Source organism: Drosophila miranda, chromosome XR (genome assembly GCF_003369915.1).
Source record: "Drosophila miranda strain MSH22 chromosome XR, D.miranda_PacBio2.1, whole genome shotgun sequence".
NCBI classification, from domain to species: Eukaryota; Metazoa; Arthropoda; class Insecta; order Diptera; family Drosophilidae; genus Drosophila; species Drosophila miranda.
Genome location: NC_046674.1, coordinates 9,394,827 through 9,416,954, shown reverse-complemented (window position 1 = coordinate 9,416,954; position 22,128 = coordinate 9,394,827). Strand labels below are relative to the sequence as shown.

At 45.0% G+C, this 22,128-nt stretch overlaps 4 protein-coding genes across 4 annotated transcripts; 1 reads left to right on the top strand and 3 right to left on the bottom strand.

Moving 5' to 3' along the window:
- Positions 1-3,005: 3,005 nt before the first annotated feature.
- LOC108151665 (multiple inositol polyphosphate phosphatase 1) lies at positions 3,006-11,160 on the bottom strand. The gene is made up of 5 exons (XM_017280404.2): positions 11,027-11,160; positions 4,726-4,999; positions 4,410-4,646; positions 4,107-4,348; positions 3,006-4,037 (listed from the first exon to the last, which is right to left on the bottom strand). Exons 2-5 carry the CDS (start codon positions 4,990-4,992, stop codon positions 3,365-3,367), a joined length of 1,419 nt encoding a protein of 472 aa, XP_017135893.1. The 5' UTR covers positions 4,993-4,999; positions 11,027-11,160; the 3' UTR covers positions 3,006-3,364.
- A 5,832-nt stretch (positions 11,161-16,992) lies between these two features.
- On the top strand, positions 16,993-18,727 carry LOC108151671 (endothelial differentiation-related factor 1 homolog). Its single transcript, XM_017280409.2, is given in 4 exon segments — positions 16,993-17,102; positions 17,216-17,339; positions 17,636-17,796; positions 17,871-18,727. Coding segments are annotated over 3 exon segments (579 nt in total). The 5' UTR covers positions 16,993-17,102; the 3' UTR covers positions 18,165-18,727.
- LOC108151672 (nuclear RNA export factor 2) lies at positions 18,366-21,096 on the bottom strand. Its single transcript, XM_017280411.2, has 3 exons — positions 20,733-21,096; positions 19,921-20,674; positions 18,366-19,861 (listed from the first exon to the last, which is right to left on the bottom strand). Exons 2-3 carry the CDS (start codon positions 20,128-20,130, stop codon positions 19,550-19,552), a joined length of 522 nt encoding a protein of 173 aa, XP_017135900.1. The 5' UTR covers positions 20,131-20,674; positions 20,733-21,096; the 3' UTR covers positions 18,366-19,549.
- A 91-nt stretch (positions 21,097-21,187) lies between these two features.
- Positions 21,188-22,008, bottom strand: LOC108151669 (survival motor neuron protein). The gene has a single exon (XM_017280407.2). It carries the CDS (start codon positions 21,935-21,937, stop codon positions 21,260-21,262), a length of 678 nt encoding a protein of 225 aa, XP_017135896.1. The 5' UTR covers positions 21,938-22,008; the 3' UTR covers positions 21,188-21,259.
- Between the last annotated feature and the right edge of the window lie 120 nt (positions 22,009-22,128).

Genomic DNA, 22,128 nt, shown 5'->3' with positions numbered 1-22,128 from the left:
CATGTTACACAAGCCTGATGCTGATGCTGATGCCAAATGATGGAATACCTAGATGTGGGCTCCTCTGATGGTCGGTTTTAAGTGAACAGAGTTGGGAGAACATAACCACTCTCTAATTAGTGATGCGAAAATGTTGTGTCCATAACTGCTGTCCGTTTGACCAACTCTGGGTAATCCAAGCCGGCACTGCTGACCATTAAATTTTATCCCGGCTGGCAAACAAGGCCTAATAATTAACCAATTACCTGGCCGCACTTCAAAGCACTCCTGCTACCCCGAAAATCAAGTTGGTCGGTTCTTGGGTTACACACTCCCAAATCCCAAACTCCCATCTTCCATCTCCCATGGTTTCTATCCAAAAGTCCTTGCCTGTTGCTGGTTGCTGGCATTTTGACCAGAGGCCACAAAACTTTCATCTTCCATGGGTTTAGTGGGTGTGGAGTGTGTGGTGTGTGGTGTGGGATGTGGGCTGTGGGAGTAGGAATTGCTTATTCATAGCTCACTGACACACAAATGAGCGGCCATTAACGAGCTCCTTGATGGAACTTTTCAAGGGGCTTGGGTTTGAGTTTGGGACTCTAGAGATAGTGGAAGCCTCTGCAGTGGACAGCTAAGATTAACCCGGATCAAATGTTGCCAAAAATGAATGAAAAGTAACAAGTGAGCAATAGACTTGGACTTGGAGTCGTAGTTGGAGTTCTATTCTGTTTTGCTTCATTTTTTTGAAGAATGAATCGACATGAATTATAGATGATGTTTCTGTGGATATTTATAGACAGCAAAGATTAACACGGCTCTAATTTAAGACACCGAAATGTTGCAAGCCTTAAATTCTTCGAAGAAATCTCACATTATTTATGGATGAAATGTTTTATGCCCTCAAAGACTTTTCACTTTTCGTGGGAGTCTTTTAAACTAATGAAAATGAGAGAAAAGTGCCAGCATCTACTCTACTCGCATCTCTACTTTCCAGCGGGAGGAGACTTGTGCGTGTCCTTGAATAGATATCAAACTGCTTTTCGGGGCGGGGGTGGCGTATGGATGGCAGAAGAAACATATAAACACGTACGCTGGCCCAACTATGAGAAACCCCTGGACCATTTCAACCCCTAAAGCAGCAGTAGGAGCAGAAGCAGAAGCAGGTGCCCATCAGAAAGCCCCCCGGCCCCAGCAGTGAAATAAAAAACGCATATTGCGTAAATTTCGATGTCAAAGGCGAAGGTATCCGCAGGTCGCAAAAGTCGGAGATTCCGAATAGGGACCATTGCCAGAGCCAAAGCCAGAGCCCCAGCCAGAGTCAGGTGCGTGTGCGGCACTTATGAGTGGCACTTAGTCTGGCCTAATACCCATCATTAGAGCATTTAACAGGAAACACGTGACACTGCATGGCAGCCATGCCTCCACCCCCTATGCTCCTCGTGGCTTCACAGAGACACAGAAGTTGGAACAGAACACTTTAAAAATGCCCATTTCACACTCCAAAGGATTTGACAAAGCTGGCTTTTAAAGCCCTGGAAGTGGGCTATAGGCTGTGGGCTCTCTTCCAGCAGCCAGTACTCCAGCAGCAGCCGACACCCGGGACCTAGACACACAGTGGTTCAGTGAGATGCCGCGCTGATTTTGCTTTTGCTCAGGAAATGTAATTAATTCGAAATTATTCCACAATCTAAGCTGAGAATAAACGACCTTCTTGTACCGTGGAATTAGGTGAGACGATTTAGGGTGTTTTCTTTTTGGTGATTTAACGCGCTTTTGGCAACCGATTAAGCTAATAGAAGCTTCTGCTTTGTTTGTTATGGGATTTGCTGTATACTAATGCAATAACAAAATTGAGAATACACTTCTTCAATCATTTGGTTGATCTGCCCGGATTCAATCAACATCTACATATTTAGATACATCGTATGCCAAAGAAGAGCCACAACAAGAGGAAAGCAATGTGTGCCGCTGGCTGATAAAAAGAGGGGCCTGGTTATCTAAAGGAAAGAGGAATCTCTGCTAATTTAATTGTGTTTGAGTTTTCGGTAAGGCGCGCAAAATGAGCAGTGTTGTAAATTGGCCGTTCGATGTCATATGATTCATATAAACCACTATTGGTTAATTTATTTTGTGGAGCCATTGTTTTCGCGTCTAACAGCACCTAGTTCTGCAACGGAAGTGAAATTTACATTTACATTACAGATATTGAGTACATGCAAGCAGTGGAACCCGTTAAGTTCTTGATCTTTGGCGGTAAATAAAATAAACTCAAATTTAAACGTCTCATCTCATACATGCAACCATAATATGCCACAGCGAAACGTGGCCCAGACACACAATGGTTCAATGCGATGCCGCGCTTATTTTGCCTTTGCTCAGGATATGTAATTCATTTCAACTTATTCCACAATCTAAGCTAATAAACGATTTTCTGGTACCGTGAGATGATTTAGGTTGTTGTGTTTTTTGGTGCTTTTAAATGTTTTCTTCAACCGATTTAACAAATGGATAATAATACAGTAATAAAATTCATAATAAGCTTTTTAAATACAATTTGGTTGACCTGAACTGCCTGGATTCAATAAAGATCTATCCAGATATGTACATACATATATCCTACGCCAAAGAAAACTCATGAAAAAAAGAAGCCTTATTTATGGCTGCCTGATAGGAGGCCCGTCACTTTCGCTATCTAAAAGGAAGGGAAATTTTAGTTAAATTTGTTTATGGTTTTTGTATTTCCCGCAAGGTACGCAAATGAGCGGTGTTGTAAAGTCGTCGTGCTCACTATTGTTTCATTTATTCTTTGGAACCACAGAACTATGTTATTACACTGTTAAGTGCGGCTGTTTTCGCGCCTAACAGCACTCAATTCTGCTACTCAAGTTAAATTTACAGTAGATGCAAGCAGTGCTACCGCGAGACTGCTTGAACTTGGCGGTAAATGAAGTAAATTCAAATTCAAACTTTTCTCTTTTTCTCCCATTACTTATGACCACATGTGGCCAGAGTGAAACGTGGCCGGGTCGCTCGTTTTTAATAATTATCCATTTTATTTAATTAATATAAAGCTATTTTGTTGACTGTAGCACTTTCAACGTACGTTAAGCGTTTAGAAAAAAAAGTTACATATTGTAGTGTCTGTGCCTGTGTGTGTGTGTGTGTGCAGGTGTAGGTGTGTTTGGGTGTGGGGGCTGCAATGTGGGCGGAAGGTGGTGCTGAGGCTGGATTAAAAGTAGAAAATTTAAATCGAAAAATACTTGAAAGACTTCCCTCGATGATGCTGCTCCATCCTCCACTTCCTCTTCCTATTCATTTGGTACGAACTTTGTACATTTTACAAACATTAAAAACTAAACCAATCCGTTTCCGATTCAGATCCAGATTAGTGCATTAAGTAGACTACAGCAGCCAGGAGGAAGGAAGCCAGAAGGGAAGACAGAGCGCCGCCAGCCAGAGAGGAGGCGCCAGAGCGGCAGAAGTACTCATCGCAGTTGGCATCAGCAAGGGTCTTGTAGCGCTGCAGCACCTCCGACCAGTTGCAGAGACCAACGCTGCACCAATCCAGCTGCACGGCATCTTGGTTGAGGAAGAAGACGACCTTCTCCTTGTCCAGGGCGGCGGGACAGTCGTACTTCACTGCCACAAAGTTGGCAGCGAACGGACCTAGAATGCTCGTCTTCCAGCGGCGGTTCGTCAGGCTGTTGTAATTGTCGGCGCGCAACTTAATGTCATCCTTGCGAACGCCCAGCGCCGTGATCAGTGTCTGCAGGCCAGTGGTGTGGCCGAAATGGGCGATCACATGCGGAGACACGGGATTGCTTAGGTGGGTGAGCATGTCCTGCACGAGACGGCAGTTAAGACGTGCCGTATCCTCCTCGAAGCCATAGCCCGATCCGTAGTAGTACTTGAGATCCTCGGCATACTCAAAGACAGTCACCTGTTCGGGCAGGAAGGCGCCGCACCAGACACTGGTGCGATCCACCTGCCATGCCTGCTCATAGCGGCACGTGTCATACATCAGCAAGATATCCGCCTGATCGAGAGTGTACAGATAGCTATATGACCCAAGGAGATAATGCATTTTAAGTGTGAACTGGAAACTAAGAGCCACTTATAGCTCTTACCCCAATCGCGTGGAGATATCTGTCAGGGTGCTGTTCCACAAGGCGGACTGTGTGTACTTGTGGTATTCGGAACCTTCGCCCTTGTAGTTGAGCTCCTTGTACGACTGACAGTAGTCGTAGGGACGCAGCAGGAGATCGTCTTTGGGTATGTCCACGGGATGAGCGGCATTCCCGGTGCCAAAGAGGCCCTCGGCAAAGGCTTTGAAGCTCTCTGTGGTCCGCTGGGTGTCCGTGTGACGGAACTGGCAATCAAAAGAATTATTTTAGATTCTTTAAGGGAGACCTGTCTCCTCCCCTGCTCACCTGGTAATACGTATCATTGTAGTCCTTGGGCAGAACAGTGGGATAGTAGCGCTGATAGAGCTTGGCAGTGCCTCGGAGATCATCGTAGCCCTGGCTGGTCAAAAACTCATCCATGTCGGGGGTAATGCTGCTATTGCCCTTCCACAACTGAATGGCAATCAGATCCTCGGTGCACAGGGCATTGGTATCGGGCTTGGTCTTTGCCTCCCGATAGTTCTTGACAATTTGATCGCGCAGCTGAAAGCGCAGCGAATGAAGGGAAGCTCTTAAGCTTTAGAGAGTGAACAATGGAAGTGGAGTCACCGAATGAACATACCTCTATCAGCCTTGAGGCTTTCTTGATGGTACCCGATTTGGGCAGCCTGGTGCCGTGCCTGTGGAAGACCCACATCTTCTTGGCCTCGCAGCCGGGGACAAGGTACTGTTTGTCGATGTTGCTACTCTTAACGATCTGGTAGGCAGTTTTCGAGGCAAATTGCGCCGTCTGCGGACGATCGGAATCCTTGCCAAAGCAGTAATCCTCCTGTCCATCCACCAGGAGTGGTGCCACCAGTGGCACCAGCAGCAGCAGCAGGAAACGCATGTTGTCTCTGGAGACAGAAAGACAGTCAGAGAGTTGAGTTGAGTTGAAATGAGTTAAGAAAAGGGTTGTATTCGGGCGGGACTTGGACATATCCTTGAACTGTCGCCAACCCTAATGGACAGGGAACAGGACGAGTGTCATATGTGGAGGTATACATACCATCACCACCCACTGTACCCCCACAGGAAAGCCAGAGACGGCAGGAAGGGCAGGAAAGGTGTGGCATTTAAATTGCTTCGGTGGCGTCTGGCAAGACGACTATAAAGGAGGGGCCTGGCCACAGAATCGAAGCACAGAATGGAAATTCAGTCAAAGGAAATGCCAGCACACACGCACCCACCCACACACACACACACACACACACACACAATAGTAAACTCTGGGCCCTAAAAATTAGGCTAATGATTCTCTTTCTGACAAATTGCTGCAGCTCCTCCACGTGGCCTCCATATAGCATAGCACCTTATAGCCCCTTCCCCCTCCACCTTCCCCCGCCAATCACCTCAATTAGGTCAGGAGGGAAAGAGGGAAGGGTATGGCTCATAAAAGTTTGTAATGTTTCAATTTATCGTAGTATCTATCATAGGATGCCCGCATCCCATACCCCATCACCATCCCCAGCATTGATTAATCAACAGAAGGGTCTGCGGTCCACATGGTCTCCTTCTAGGGATGGATGACAATAGGTTGCTCATTAACAGACACGACAAGACACGACACACAATTCGAATGTAACTCGAGCTGATTTTAACTTGAACTTCATTTGCTAGCCGTACCCCTACCTCGAACCCCCATTGATCGAACGATCAATCAGGCAGGCCTGCCCGTCTCTCAATAGGAATTCTTGTAGAATAGATAATACAATCATATTCAAAAAAATAACGAATAAGCTAAGATAAGCTGTTGTACAAGAACACAAATATAATACCAAAGATTATGGCATATATAATCTATAATTCCCCAATATTTGAACATGCTTTTCGAGCGTCAGCTCTGATTGGCTCCAGTTCTCATGGGATTCTCTTAGATCTCTCAGATTTATCATCTATACATATTTTTACATATGTACATATATCCATATGGTTCTGGTTTAAAGCCATTCCACTCAATAATACAAAGTTCCCCAAGGGAAGGGAAGGGATGGGAAAATAAACTATGTATAAAATGGAGGTCGATTCTCAAAGAAGCTTGCATTTCAGCTGAATTTCGTGCCTAAAACAGAATTCTAATCAGAATTTTAGCTTAAATGTTTTTCCAACTTTCGAATCAAATTACATTGAATTGATTTTCCTTTTGTCCGCTGCTGTTGCTGCTGCTGTGTGACGTGGCTTTTAAATTGAAAATGCATTTGGTGGAAAGGAAAGCCTGCTTCCAAAACAAATAAATCCACTGCCAGTCAAAACAGCAGAGCAGCCACAAAAACACACAAGGAAAAACAAATAAATTGTAGCCGAAATAAAAACCAGAAATAGAACGAAACAAAACGAAACTTCTGCTCTCTGTTTTGTGTTTAGAATGAATCGTGTTTGCATCATCGATCGATTGCCATTGCCTCCAAAAATTACTCACGATTACTCTCGATTCGATGCTGCAACCTGTTGCCCCACGAGAAGAAGCTGCCTGCTGCCTGCTGCCTGCTGCCTGCCAGCCTGCCACAAAGTGACGTCATGGGCATTGCATTGACAGCTGCAATTAGCCTGGGAATTTATAATTACATGTATCCCCGATGGAGCCTCCCGCACCCCACAACCGATTCAACCGATCCATCGCGATGTGCTGTCATTGAGGAGCGGCAGAGCACACACGCATCTAATTTGCTCATCCATTTCCATCTTTGGATCTTTGCATCTTTTGCATTTTCAAGTGCAAATAATTGCATGACTCGCACATCCATTGGATACACTTTTGCAGCTTCGATACGATACGATACGATCCGATCCGATCTGCCCCTGCTCGAGGCGGCGCCGCCCCGCACCCCCACCCCCACCCCCCTAATCAATTGAATGCCCTGCCTTTGTTCTGCCCCACAATTTCTGTTAGTTTTTTGAGTCCGCTGTGGCTGTGTGTTTTCTCAATGCGAAATTAAAATTCCAATTCGACTGCCCCGTCGCCGTCTCGATTTTCTTTGCTCACTTTACGAGAACTGGAGATCCCAGAGATCTCCTACAGATCTCTGCAGAGATCCAACAGAATCTAAAACGGAGATTAGCCAACATTTGAAACTAATTTAATTCTTTCAATAATATTTATGAAACTATTTTTGGGGGGCGAGCGTGCGTAATATTTGGCTAATTTTCGTAGCGGTATATCATCCTTTCCTTAGCTTTTCCGCATATTCTCGTATTTCGTTCGATTTGCCCTCGCTCTGGTTTTAGTTTGTGGATCGGTCTGTTTTTTTTTTAGAGTTTTTTTAGAGCATGGAACATAAATCAAAAACAGAATTCACTGGGCTATTTTTTCGGACACAACAGACACCGAAAAGTCATTGCCATTAGACCAGTGTCCAAATGAAATCAAATTCATCATTTAACCAATTGATTCATTCGGCCAGAGACCCACTTCCAGACCCAGATTCCTCCAACAGATTCCTCCAGATTGATTGATCAAAAGATCGTTGAACTTTCCTCAGGGGAAAATGATACAATTTTGATACGAATACGAATGAATTATGAAGCGATGCTCCAATAGATGGCTGTGGATGTGGATCTGGATTTGGAGCAGCAGATACGTCAGATACTTTCGATTCAATTTGTGGCCAAAAGTTAATTGATTAAACACGCAAATGAACGTCAGATAAGCGTCGAGCGTTTTAGTTCGCGAGCTGCCGTGAAAATTGTCGCGCAATTTCCAAACTCCAAAAAAAGAATGAAAATCAAAGGCTACTACTACCCTGTGCAGTGTGCATATTAATTAGCATATATTTGTATCTGTATATCTCTGCTGTGCTGAGCTGGTGCTGTACGAATGCCATGACGGAGAGCGAACACCGTCCCAGTCGACCAATTATCGTAATGATGCTCCAAGCGCAATTCACTTAAAAACCCCTAACACGTCTACGGAAAACGGCACATATATCATGCATATATTCCTTATATGAATGGCCATTAAACCGTGCCTGGAAATGGGGAGACCAGAGCGGACCAGACCAGACCGGAACATGCATTCATTCCGAGCATAAAACATTCTAGCGACAAGGACAAGAATCTGGTTAATATTCAAAAAGCGTCGTTGTCTTTCCTAATCCCTGGGAGCTATGCGATTGCGACGACTCCGACTTCTCTAGGGTTCTGCCCAAAGAATGTTTAATTGGAAAAAGGCTGGAAAACGGATCCCCCGAAAACCAAAAACCAAAAAAAAAGAGCTACTCGCACGAGCATAGTTTGAGAACATAAAGTGTTTAATTTATCACTTAGGGGAGCCCGCCCGAGGCGACCTTCTCTCCATTACATCAGATCTCATATCTGGACGGGACGGGTCGTCTGTCTGTCTTTTGTTTGTTGGAAAATATTCTAAATTATGCCGCCTGCTCTGCTTGACCTCAGAGCCGAACGAAGCGGCAGACGAAGCAAGTGCGGCAGTGGCAGTGGCATGGGGCAGACGCGCACATTTCCCCATCTTGGAATTTTGTAAGAGTTTTCCAAATATTTTGGGTTTTTGGCAGGCGGAATCTATCTGTCCATACCCAAAAATAGAACCGCTCTTCGTTTCTAATGATATATTAACTAATTCCCATTAAAAATCAAGGAAAGTGCTTGGCTGGCCGCTGAAAAGCGACTATTTCTGAACTATTTTAAATAAAAGGAAAGTCTCTTTTCGTATAAATAATGTACGTATTCCGCTTTTCCTCGGTTAAGGTTAAGTGAGCAGAGCTGAGAAGAGGAGAGTGGGAAATGAATGCCAAAATGCTTTTGGCACGAAATCAAGAGTGAAAAACTTTTGACAAATTCTACAATTTATTTGAGCCGAGTGCGGCTGGTGGGAGCGGTGTGGAAAACGACTTTTCCACGAGCAAGAGAGCAAAAGATCGCGTCACAGAGAGAGAGAGAGTGGCTGAGAATGAGTGAGCAAAGCAGAGTGGGAAAAACGAAAAACGTTAGAACCAACTTTTTTATGTCTCTAACCGGTTTTTCCGTCTCTCTCTCTCTCTCTGTTGTTCTCAAACATTTGCTTTTCGAAGGTAGTGGCCCACTTAGGGCTGGGCCTAAACCCAACCGCACCCCACCCCCTGCCCACATCAGGTAGCCGCTAAGGCAAACAATGTCGCCGACCAGCCGTCAGAAGCCGTCAACAAACCGCAGGAGAATTCCAGAATTTTGTTGTAACACAAAATTTGTACATACATTCATTCGAAAAGATAGGAATGCTAAGCATTTGATACCCTTGCAGGTGGGTTGTGTCCATGAGAATATCTGTATATTTGAAAGATTTGTACATGAAACTGCAGTTTGTTTATGGAAGGAATATCTTCAATGAAAGCTATATGGCATGCTACAAAGGCTTCAGGCTGCAAGTCGTTGATTCTGATCTTAATGGAGCTCTATCTATCTATGTATCTCCATTTTCTTTCACTGCATGTCGCAAAATTCTGATCACAATCGTGAGACCCTCCTCTGCAAGGGCACACAAATAAATTAAATATTTAATGTGGCTAGCGTGCCGATGCTCGAGGCTCCCGGCTCGAGGCTTGCCCCCAGAGGATGGGACGTCGCGTGGCCCAATCGTAAATCTGGGAATCCTCCAAAGGGAGGAGCTCCTCCAAGATGTAAGGGGGAGTACGAGTACGAGGACAATTGTGTCAACTATTTGTATATGTAATTTGCTTATCTTTGTGCTTCTTTTCATTTCATTTCATTTCATGAGCCTAGATTAATTTTGTCCGCTGTCCAGCTAATTATTTTGATTGTTTGCATGGAGGCGTGCGTTTTTTAAGCGCGTGCAAAACGCAGCACTAGCCCCGTTTTGAGTCAGAGCCCGTCCGAATAAGGTGTGGGTTGCGGGTTGGGGATTGGGATCCATTCCAAGCAACTGCCAGCTGCTAATTTGATTGCGAACTCAACAAAACGCGAATAAACAGACATTTCTAACAGAAAACAGAGATCTGAATTGATTAGATCGTTGAACCTCCTACTTCTCTGGCTCGGAGTTCTGTTCTTAACTTTCCTACAGCTCCAGGCAAAACAAAAAATTTGAAATCCCACGCTGCGTGCAAATGGAAACCCGAAGAGAAAAAAAGAAACATAAGACAAGACAACAAATTTGTTACCAAAAACTGATTAATGTTGCCACCACTCAAGTTTCCAGCGTTTTTCATTCATATGCAAAATGAAGACAGAACACCTGGACAGAATAGACAGACTGGAGCCTGGGAGGGGAGGGGCCCTGCCCTGGAGGGCTCAGAGAAGAAGAGAACGATATCATGATGATATTAAGGTAAGCATTTTGTTGAGCTCATCACAAAAACACGGCAAAATGCTGTCTATATCGGTGGGTGGAGAGGGGAAGGGAGGCATGTCGGTCGTAGCATGTCTCCTCTCCGCTTATATAAGAATTATAGATGATTGCCGAACGAACCCAACCGAACCGAACAGGTTTCCCAAGTCATTTTCTACCGCTGACAACAAAATATACGAGTGTATACAGTATTATACGTTCGGATCGCTCGAAAATAAACACAAAATTGGCTTGCTTGGCGTCTATGGCTATGTCTATGGCTAACTATGTATGTACATATCTATTCTGCAGGTGCAGCTGACAGGCAAGAGAACATCTGTCTATAGAGAGCGGTAATAGTTTTCTAATGGTTCAATAAGATGATACTTATATACGAGCCGAGTATTTATGCAATTGCCGGAAACTATCCCAACAATTTGATCGCGAAATAAATGGATTGTTGCGGATGTTTATGGGTATTTTATTCAAATGGCAAATAGTTAATGCTTCGTAAATTTGAATTTTATTTGAATTTAACTCAATTTCTTCGTAGACACACAAAAAAACACAAAATCAACAGTATATATAAAGACATAGCACACACCTATTCGAAGTGCACTTTAGAATTTGTTAAGTTAACCGATTCGGTTGCAGTATTTCCCACAAATTTACGTATAAATAATCCCGAACGCTGAACCGCACGCGAACCCGTTCAAAATGGAAATAAAACCCGCGACGAAATCGACATGTTATCGGCTCTGACTCGCAGCGACTGTATAGTGTAAGAACCAAGGTATATTCAATTTAAGGTATGGATGCTTATTTTGGCACTCACTTCTAACGAACTAACTATGTACATATGTATATGAGGATGTACACAAACACCTGTTGAAATGCACTGGATTAACAGTAGAATTTTTTAACCCATTTCGGAATGATAGTGGCAAACTAACAAGGGCAGGGCGAGAGCCCAACTTATTATTGAATATACCCTGGCAACATTTGAGAGCGATAACGGCAGATAAAAGAGGGTGCGAGCGTGGGAAGTCAGACAAGGCGACAGGTGAGAAGAAAGTGCAAGGCAGAGATGATGCAAATGATCTTTGATGTTTTTTCGGAATGCATGTAGACGTACAGTTAACATAACATACAAATTTACATTTTCATTTGTAAGTAAGTGGAACACGCTGATAAGACGAACAATGAAACGAGACTTGACAGACGTTCAAGTTTAATCGGCAACTGATTCTACTAATCAGCCTTCTCAAAATATAGTAACATATACCTCCTCCACGTAGTATAGATCTCAAGTCGATAAGTACTTACGCAAAAGCTGCATCCTAGATAGGGTGGGTTATCTTGTGTGACAAGTCGCCGTGATAGGAGAAAAACTGACCACAGTGAAATCCCGCTCCGCGAGAAGTACTTGAGTTTCGTCAATTCTTTGAATTCACGGCCACTCAAGAGTGTTCGATCCATTATAAATCAAGTTCTCAATCTTCTTATGACGTCCTCCAAGGCGTCACATGGCATCAGATGCGATATCGTCGGGGGAAACAATTACCCGACACGCTCAAAGTCCCATTCATCACTACTCTGTTTCCCGGAAAAGTTCTTCCTATGTTTCATAGCTTTCCCACAAATTGTATGGGCAGTTCTTCTCATATCTTGTTGTGGAGAAAAAAGCTTATGTTATTTAAATTTTAGTAAGGGCGCCGATAACAGTAGATCCAAAGGGAGAGAATAATGGTAACACTTTTAAGACACAGGAGGTCACATTAATTTAGAATCGTTATAAGAAAAAAAATAGCAGTAACATAAAAACAATGTATTCCCCTTCAAATAAATCCAATTATTCAAACAAAGGGATAAGCGTTTTATCTGCATTCGCTCGTTCAAAATTGTCCATAATCATAGCTGAAACTGGTTGAACAATCACGTAGAGTACACACTTGTTTTACATAAATATGTAGTTTATATGTATCAAGTGTGTAGTTACCATGTACAAAGTTAACATATTTTTGTTTAAACTTATTTTACAAAAATTTTTTACCAGTGGTTATTTAAATAATCTCCACAAAAATTATGAACCTTTTAGAGTTTTAGCGAAAGGAAATCTTTTAGATAAGAACAATTTACAAACAGGTTTAACTCAAGTTGTTCACCTGTTTGAATAGTGGGGGGATAAGTTCGTTTCTTCATCGGTATCGATAGTAACTAATTTTAAAGTCTTTCAAAGGCTATCATTTTAAAGTACTACTACAGGAACTATATAATTGTCATACAAACGGTGTTTGACCCGAAAAAAGGCAAGAAAGCCATGTCAGAAAGTGTCGCCGCTGCTGCTGCTTCCCGTGTCTCGATGTTTCATCCATGTTTTTCAAATAACCTATATACTTATTTTATATACCGCACCTGCATCCTTGCAAAAAGAGATTTGCACTTATTTTTGCTCCCAAATTTCAGCAATGAAGACCAAACAGCAGTGAGCCTCGAAGGCCAGGGGTGCTCACTGAGAATCTGCTCCACGTACATGGGTCACGACCAACCAGACCCCCCTCCACAGGCGCTCAGGGCGCTAATCACAGACTGCGAGGCCAAGGACACCGGCCTAATCGTAGGGTGCGACGCCAATGCACACCACTGCCAGTGGGGAAGCACTGACACCAACGAAAGGGGTGAGTACCTTTTCAACTATTTACTGACCACTCAGATGGTCCTTTAAAATAGGGGGAGTGATCCCACCTTCATTATTAAAAACCGCAAGGAGGTCCTGGACCTCACACTTGCCTCTCATGAGTTACACGGGAACATCGTATCCTGGAGGGTCCTGGAAGAGCACTCCTTCTCGGACCACAGGTACGTGGAAACCGTATTCTCTTTTTCACTACCGAGACCAGCTCAATTTCGGAACCTTAGGCGGACAAACTGGGCTCGGTACTCAGACCACCTCTGTCGTGTTCTCCCTGAGACTCCACCTGAGGAGGAGATCTCCAGGGAAGCCACGACTCATCTTGTTAAACTATTTACCGACGCCTGCAATGAGGCGCTCGATAAATCCTGCCCCTCTAGCAAGAGCAGAGGCCGGAAGAAACCTAAATGGTGGAATCCGAAACTGAGGGAACTCCGGAAAGCCTCCCGGAGACTCTTCAAATAAAGCTAGGGCTGAAAACGTTGAGCAGAACTGGGCCGATTACAAGGCCAGTCTCTCAATTTACAATAAAGAACTGAGGAAAGCCAAACGCGCCTCATGGCGTAAGTTCTGTAGCGATATTGAGAATAACTCAGAAGCCTCGCGCTTTCGCAAAGTTCTCTCGAAGACTACACCCACTCTGGGCTACCTGAAGAATGCCGACCACTCATGGACAACGTCCAGCAATGAGTCGCTAAATCTTCTCCTTAACACCCATTTTCCCGGCTGCGTTGAAAAAAGACCACACTACATCGCGGCTCCTTCCGTTGCCTCAAGTGATATCATGAACCTGCTTAGCCAGGAGAACATTTCCTGAGCAATCAAAAGCTTCAAACCATACAAGTCTGCGGGACCAGATGGCATCATCCCTGCCCAACTGATTCACGCTGGACAAAAAGCCACTAATTGGCTTAAAAGGATATACGAGGGAATCTTCTCCCATGGATATATCCCGGAAACCTGACTTCATACCAAAGTCGTCTTCATCCCCAAGGCAGGCAAGCCCTCGCACACTGCCCCAAAGATTTCAGACCCATAAGTCTATCGTCCTTCCTTCTGAAGACGATGGAACGGCTTTTGGGGATGCATCTCACGGTAAATATTCCGCCTAGTCTATTCTCAGACTCCCAGCATGCCTATCGGAAAGGAAGATCCACCGAAACGGCCCTACACACAATCACATCGATCATAGAAGCGTCCCTCAACTGTAAGGAGTACACCCTGGTAGCCTTCCTCGACATAGAAGGCGCCTTTAATATCATCCTCCCGACCGCCATCACGGGTGCACTGACGGACCTGGGGGTTGACTCCCGGACGGTGAGCCTGATCGATCAGATGCTACAATGCAGGACGGTTGAGGCATCACTGGGGACGTCAACGTCCACCAGATTTGTCAGTAGAGGCACCCCGCAGGGCGGAGTCCTCTCGCCCCTCCTATGGAACGTGGCAGTGAACGAACTGCTGCGGGAGATAGAGGGGGGTGGCTGCCGCGTGGTGGCGTATGCGGACGATGTTGCTATAGCATTCTCGGGTAAATTCCCGCAGACGCTGTGTGAGTGCCTGACAAGCACTCTCATGAAGATGTCAAAATGGGCAGACAAATGCGGTCTAGGCGTCAACCCGTCTAAAACGGAACTGGTGCTCTTCACTAGGAAGTACAAAGTTCCGGCACTGATCCCCCAAGACTATGTGGGGAAGCGCTAATCTTCAGCAACAACGCCAAGTATCTTGGTCTAATCCTCGATAGAAAGCTCAATTGGAAATTGAGCATAGAGGATAGAGTAAAGAAGGCCACAGTAGCCCTCTATACTTGCAGGAAAGCCATCGGACTAAGATGGGGAATGACCCCCTATATAGTTCGGTGGCTTTACACCACCATCATACGACCGATCATGCTCTATGGAGCGGTAGTATGGTGGCCAGCCTTAGACAAAAGGACATGCCTCAATAAACTCAGCAGAGTTCAACGCATGGCAGAGCTATGCATAACTGGCGGGCTACGCACTACTCCAGGGGAAGCCCTGGATACTGTGCTGGACCTCCTCCCCATAGATCTCATGGGAAAGAAAGTGGCAACACTTTCCGCACTCAGAATGAGAGAAGCCAGACTGTGGAAAGCGTCCGCGGTTGGGCACTCGGGAATCCTGACGAGACACCCGCAATTACCAGAGAGGACAGATTATTGTGTCCCTAGTGATCACCTCTCGACGCCTTTCCAGGTATCAATCCCACTTAGGGAGGACTGGGAGATGGGCGAACCAGGACCCGCAAATGCGGTTCACTTCTGCACTGATGGCTCAAAGTTAGACGGCCGCGTGGGAGGCGGAGTCTACTGCAGCGAGCTGAACATCAGTCATTGCTTCAGGCTCCCGGACCACTGCAGTGTGTTCCAAGCGGAGGTTGTAGCCATCAAGGAGGCCATTTCCATCGTCTCCAAACTACTTCTAGACACGCACTTAGTGTGCGTTTTCTCGGACAGCCAAGCAGCTATTAAAGCTCTAGGCTCAATATCGTCGAACTCAGCGACTGTAAATGACTGCCGCAGATCTCTGCACGAAATCGCAGATCAGTTAGACCTCTTCCTTATATGGGTCCCAGGCCACAGGGACATCGAGGGGAACGACGCCGCCGACGAGCTAGCAAGGCAGGGTACTACAATTCCTCTCCTTATGGAGAGGGAGCAGGTAGCGATGCCTCTGGCTACGTGCAGGCTCCTCACGCACGAATTGTTCGAGCAAAATGCCAATAGGAGATGGCAGCAAACCGTTTCCTGTAAAATCTCAAGATTGATATGGCCATATCGATCGAAGAAGCGCTCAGCCGAGCTGTATAGGCTCAGCAGAGCTCAGTGCTCTGCAGTTACTCGAGCCATTACGGGACACTGGCAGATTGGCACTCATGCCTCTAGACTGTCAATCCCTCATAACGACTTCTGCAGGAGTTGTCGCGACGAGGAAGAGGAGGAATCGGTCCCCCACTTCTCCTGTCACTGCCCGGCCCTTGGAAATCGTCGTCTTCGTATTCTCGGGGCCGCTTTCCTCACAGACATTTCGGACCTGTCCGAAATCAAACCGGGGACCTTGTCCAGATTCATCCAAGCCTCCGGATGGGACTGCCCTTAATTTGCAACAGCCTGTTTCTCCACGGTTTTTAGGCACTGGGAAGGGGCACACGCCCATGCGGCACCACAACGGACCTTCTACAGGTCCAAGTGAGCTTGGGAGGGTTTCATCACTCCCCCAGGCTACCGCCTGAACCTAACCTAACCTATCCCTGTATGAACCTTTTAGGGATTAACGCTCGGATTTTATTCCCTCTACCATATTATATCCACCACTAGTTCCCTTTCTCCAATTAAATTACTAATACTCACTTGCCTTTCCCGTATTTAGTAAATGTATTAGTACTTGTATTTTGATTGCATGCTTAGTTCTTTTAGTAATTTTCCTCGAATATTAGTCTAGCAGCTATCTTTCCTGCATGTTCGCGTTTAGTTCGGTTTACGCGCCGCGCGTCATACAGCAGCGCCCCTCGGTCGGTTGAGTGAGAGGAGGGCTGCGTTTTTCCCGAGATGCGCGCGTAACAGCCTTCCTTCGATGACATCGATGTTTCTCCAGCTCTAAATATCACACCAATATACCACCAATATTGAGGCAAAAAAAATCAAAGTCAAGTATTTAAAATAAGCCAGTCAAGTAGAAAATTGATTAATTAATCGGTTAAAACTATGTAGGCATGGCTAAATGTTCTATATAGCTTGTAATATTCGACGGAATATAAAAAACGAGGAATATGTATAAGAGAACTTGAGCTCGTCAGTATATATACGGTATATTTTTAAAGTAAGACGGTATTTTTCGGTATATTTCCGAGGGTCGCACGGTATATTTTATCGAAGTCGCACACATCCGAGATAGTTCTGGAATTTATAGTTTTAATTAATAATAAAAGTAAACTTTCTTAACTAAACATAAGTGAAGCAGTCAATGTGAGTCCTGCCAAAGCATATAACTTCAGTCGAACGACATTCAGTCATAATTTGTCTCCGTTCTCAATTCTCGTCGCTCTGCCTGGCAATCAAAAAATCGTACTAAATCAAAGATGTCAGACTGGGATTCTGTTACAGTTCTGCGGAAGAAGGCTCCCAAGTCGTCGACCCTAAAGACCGAATCGGCCGTCAATCAGGCTCGCCGCCAAGGCGTTGCCGTGGACACCCAACAAAAATGTGAGTATAGCCGGGGATCACCAGGCCAGTTGCCCCCAAAACCACTTTGCACACACACAGACATGCCAATCGCTCGGCCTAACCTAAGAACAAAACCAACAACGAAACCTCTTGCTGCAATTGCGGCGATGATGTATTGCGTGGCATTACTGTCGTCCCGCCGCAGCGATGTCGGGGCATTTCACAACACGTAGTAATCTGCATTGAGGAGCTATTTTCTGCTTGGCCTAGTTCCCCCTTTCCCTCGCCCACGCATTCGATCTATACCGGCTATTGATTTTGTTTGTCTGTCACAGATGGTGCTGGCACCAACAAGCAGCATGTGACCACCAAAAACACTGCCAAGCTGGACCGCGAGACTGAGGAATTGCGCCACGACAAGATACCGCTTGACGTGGGCAAGATCATCCAACAGGGACGTCAGAACAAGGGTCTCAGCCAGAAGGACTTGGCCACTGTAGGCTCTCAATTTCTTGTTCTGTTGTGGTTAAGCACTGATTAAAAATTGATTTCTTTCCTTTTGGTTGGCAGAAAATTTGTGAGAAGCAGCAGGTTATAACGGACTACGAGGCCGGACGCGGCATTCCTAACAACTTGATCCTCGGAAAAATGGAGCGGGTGCTTGGCATCAAGCTGCGCGGCAAGGAGCGTGGCCAACCAATAGCGCCTCCCGGTAAAAAGTGAGACGATGCTGCCGCGTCCACTGCTTGCGGCGCTCCACCATCGAACACCTCAACACGCAACGCCAGACAGCAGCAGCAACATCAACAGCAGCAGCAACACCAGGAGCCTGGCTGGAGTACCGTAAGCAGAAGACGCAAATAAAGCCTTATCGGGAGGCTCTTAGCCAAATCAAATCGGGTTAACCAAACCACGCAGCCCAAGACACACACCGCACACACACCCAATCCTCTTTTATCTATGAGCGCGCCATAGTTCTTGAATGTTTTGTTTGAAGCCAAAAAAATCCATACCAATTGCCGCGTTTCGCACACACACACATGCACAGATACACGATGGCTTTAGATACTATTATTACAACTATTTGCATCCCCCCTTTTTCTTTTTTCCTGATAAATTAAATATTGTAATTTTTTTTAAATACAAATCACAATCACAGCCTCGGTCTCCCCTCGCAAAAGGCACAAAAACAACAGAGACAGAGAGAGTGACACGAAAGCGAAACGCAACAGACTAATTTGATATTATTTGATAAGGGCCAGGGCCAGCTAGGCCTGGTCGGCGCTCATGGTTTGAAAGGAAAGAGTTTTCATCCATACACACTGGCATAGGCATTGGCATTGGCCAAGGGAAAAGCCTTCCTTTCGGTTATTTCGGTTATACAAAAATTTAAGTTGTGGAATTAAATATCAAGACATAAAAAGCATTGATGAAAACACAGAAACTTCTTTCAATTCAATCGAAAATCGCCAAAAACTGAAACCATCTGAATTTGAAAATTTTTGAATTTGCATGATCCAAAACCAGCTTGACTAATATCCATTATACATGCATATATGTACCACTAAATGATATATGCAAATTTTTAGAGCTTAGTCGGACTTTCACTTCACCTAATTTTTGTGTAACGTAACTTATCGTATAAGGGTCTTCTGTGTATGCATCATACATACATATACAAGAAACATATTCTTAATGTATTTAGGGTAACATTTTCTAGTCTACAAAATATTTAAATATTGTAAGCGATGGCATTTTCTTGTATATTCTCTAACTCGAACGAACACTGCTCCACAACTCCTCTACTCCGGGCGGCAGCTTCGAATATTTTGCATACAATTTATGCTAACCCAAAATGAACACAGCGGAGAGGAGGTGGATATGGATATAGATATGGAGATATAAACAACTATACTTATATACATGTGTATTTGCTATGAAAGTCTCTGTATAGGAGTCTCCAATTACTAGGAGATGATTCGTGTTTTGCCAGTGAATAACTCTTTAAATATCATAATAAATGTTTTTTTTAGCCATCTAAGCATTATTCGAAATGATCATCTATGGCATTTTTGTTCGCTTTAATTTCTTTGGAGAATTGTATTCGTATTAGTATTCGAAAACATATGAAGGTAGATTGAAGGCAAAAATTCTTAGTAGATATTCTTTGGTTTGTTCTTTGGTTACTCAGTTGGTGTTAAATTCGGTTTCCGCAAAGCATTAAGTACTGCTGCTTGCTTGCCGTCTGCCTAGACAAAGGCCAATTCGGGAATCTCTCTGTTGTTCTTCATTTCGAGAAACATTTTGCTGGCCCGTTCAAAGTCCCATTCGGCCGACTCCACGATCCTTGTGCACCAGGGAGGTGTTAGTCCGGTAAGCTGGAGGAACAAAATGAGCTTGTGGCTCTTGGCATCAAGTGAATCCTCGGAGGCTGGCGCATTCAGACGATTCCTTGGCAGTGGGCAGACCTTGAACGCACCTTGTACCTGGTTCCTCGAGGGATTTATGATGTTCAGGTGGTCATTAGAGATTTTCCAGCGGTAAGCCTTCTTGCCTAAGCCCTGGGAATGACAGATGGTGAATTAATCTATTTAAAGTAGTATCTCAAATGGTATCCTACCAGTCCCTCCTTATCAACCTTGAGTACGAAGTTCCTGGTAAAGGCCAAATAGAGCTCCGCCTGGTTATGTGTGCTCGGAGAGTCGTCGCGCATCAGACCAGTCAAATGAATAACTGCCAACTGGCCATTGTAGTGCATCACATCAGTCTGGAGGGATAGAAAGTCGTGGACGACACTCGGCAGCTCCATGAGCGCGCGAATGATCTCCATCAAACCCACATGAAATTCGTTTGTGGCTTTGGTATAGTCCGACCACTTTCTGATGTCCCGCGAATGCTTGGTGTACTTTGAGATGCGCTTAAAGAGCTGGGCGTTGATTGCGAGCGCCCCATCACATATTTGCTGGTCTAGATGTTGCTAGATTTGATGCCTTACTTTACACCTCACACATACCTTGTTTCCATTGAGATCCACGAGTCCATATTCGACATCGCCAAATAGCTTGAGCGGATCCACGCTTTTCATGTGATTGTTCGCGAAAATGATCCCATTCACCGCGCTAAATGTCTCATCGTTGTGATAGATGCTGCTGCAGACATGCATCCAGGTGGCCACATTTGCCAGACTAACCACAATGTTCTTGAAACAGGAATTCGCCCCGAAATTGCTCAGATTCAACACTCCACGCACGCCGCTATGCACTTCCAGTGCATAGTGGCGCCGGAGGAAAGACTTAAGCAGAGCTTCTGGGCAAACAGCTTATCGATCGCCGGCTTGCAGGCACGCGCAAGAAATTTACGACGCGAGGTCCACACTGAAAATGTAAAAGTTTACAGTGGAAGGATAGCAAAGGTTTTTCATGGAGAGCCAACCTCATAGGCCACCGGATAGAACTCCTCGCCGTCAATCACATCAAAGATGGCTTTCAGTATCACTTGTTTTGGATTCTCCAAATACTCGAGTTGTCCCAGATGATGTATGGAAAACTCATTCCAGCTCAAGCCCGGCACCCGATCACCATAACTAGAGCAGTTGCTAAATATCCTGGGGTCGGGATAATACCCCTGGATCGGCAGGGATCCATCCGAAATGTTTAACACGTATCTGTGGCCTTTTGTCATGTCATGAATTAGTTACGATGTTTCAGTTAAATTCCTCAATATCTTACTCCGGTGGTCCATCTTTTAGCGCTGAAACTGGGGCAGTGCTAAAAAGCGCAGCTTTCGTATTTGACAGGTAGTAAACACTGACCATGATGGAAAATTGGAAATGCGGTGAATTGTCAATACGATTGGTGGGGTGGGGAACATGAAACTTGAAACAATAATTCTCTTTTTAGAATCTTTATTTTATGTTGGCTTCTTAATGGTTACAAGTCTTACAATTTCCAAGCTTCAAATTACTTCTTGGGAGTCTTTTTCTTCTCAACTTGGCGTGGAATGGCCTTCTTTCCTTGATAATAGCCTGTATAGTAACCAGACATGTACCAGGCAGTCAGCATGGACATAAGGTCCTGCTCCTCGCCCGGGTTACCATAAGGAGGGATAATGGGGGGGATCAATGGCATAGTTGGCATGCACGGTCCACCAGAGTGACCTGCGCTGGCAGCAGGTTTGGTCTTGACTGAAGATTTCTTTGAGACAGACTTGCCGCGAGCTTTTTCCTGATGCGCTGTCTCGACCTCGAATTGATATGCCATTAACGACTGCTGGCGACGGGCGTCCTTGCCCCAAGATGGCAGCAGTTCGGCGACCAATATCTCTTGCTCGTTTTCATAGCCCAGGTAACGGATCACGCAAGTAGCTGCTTCCTCGTTGATGGACACCACGGTTCCCTCATAGTCAACGCCATCAGTGAATGTGGCCCGGGCGAAGTCGCCCACCTTGAACAATACGGGCTCGGGGCTGGTAGCGTCGGTTGCAGTGTTAACTTCATCCATCTTGTTCTCCTCCTCACGCGTATTGGTGGAGTCTGCCAAACGGCGAGCCAAGGCCTCGCGGGCCAAATTCACGGATTCATCGTAGACTTTTATCAACAGAGAATCGTCCCAGGCAGCGCCATTGGTTTCTTCACACATCTTGCTGTATTTTGTTTTTTTATGCAAATAAATGATAATTTCGGAGTGCAGGAAAACACTGGAAAACACTGCTGCCAGTGTGTAGAGCTGGAGAAACATCGATATTTTTTATATCGTTGGATTTACACTAGAAGCTATTGACACTATTATTAATATGTTTGATCTAATGATACAATTAGTTTAAAGTATTA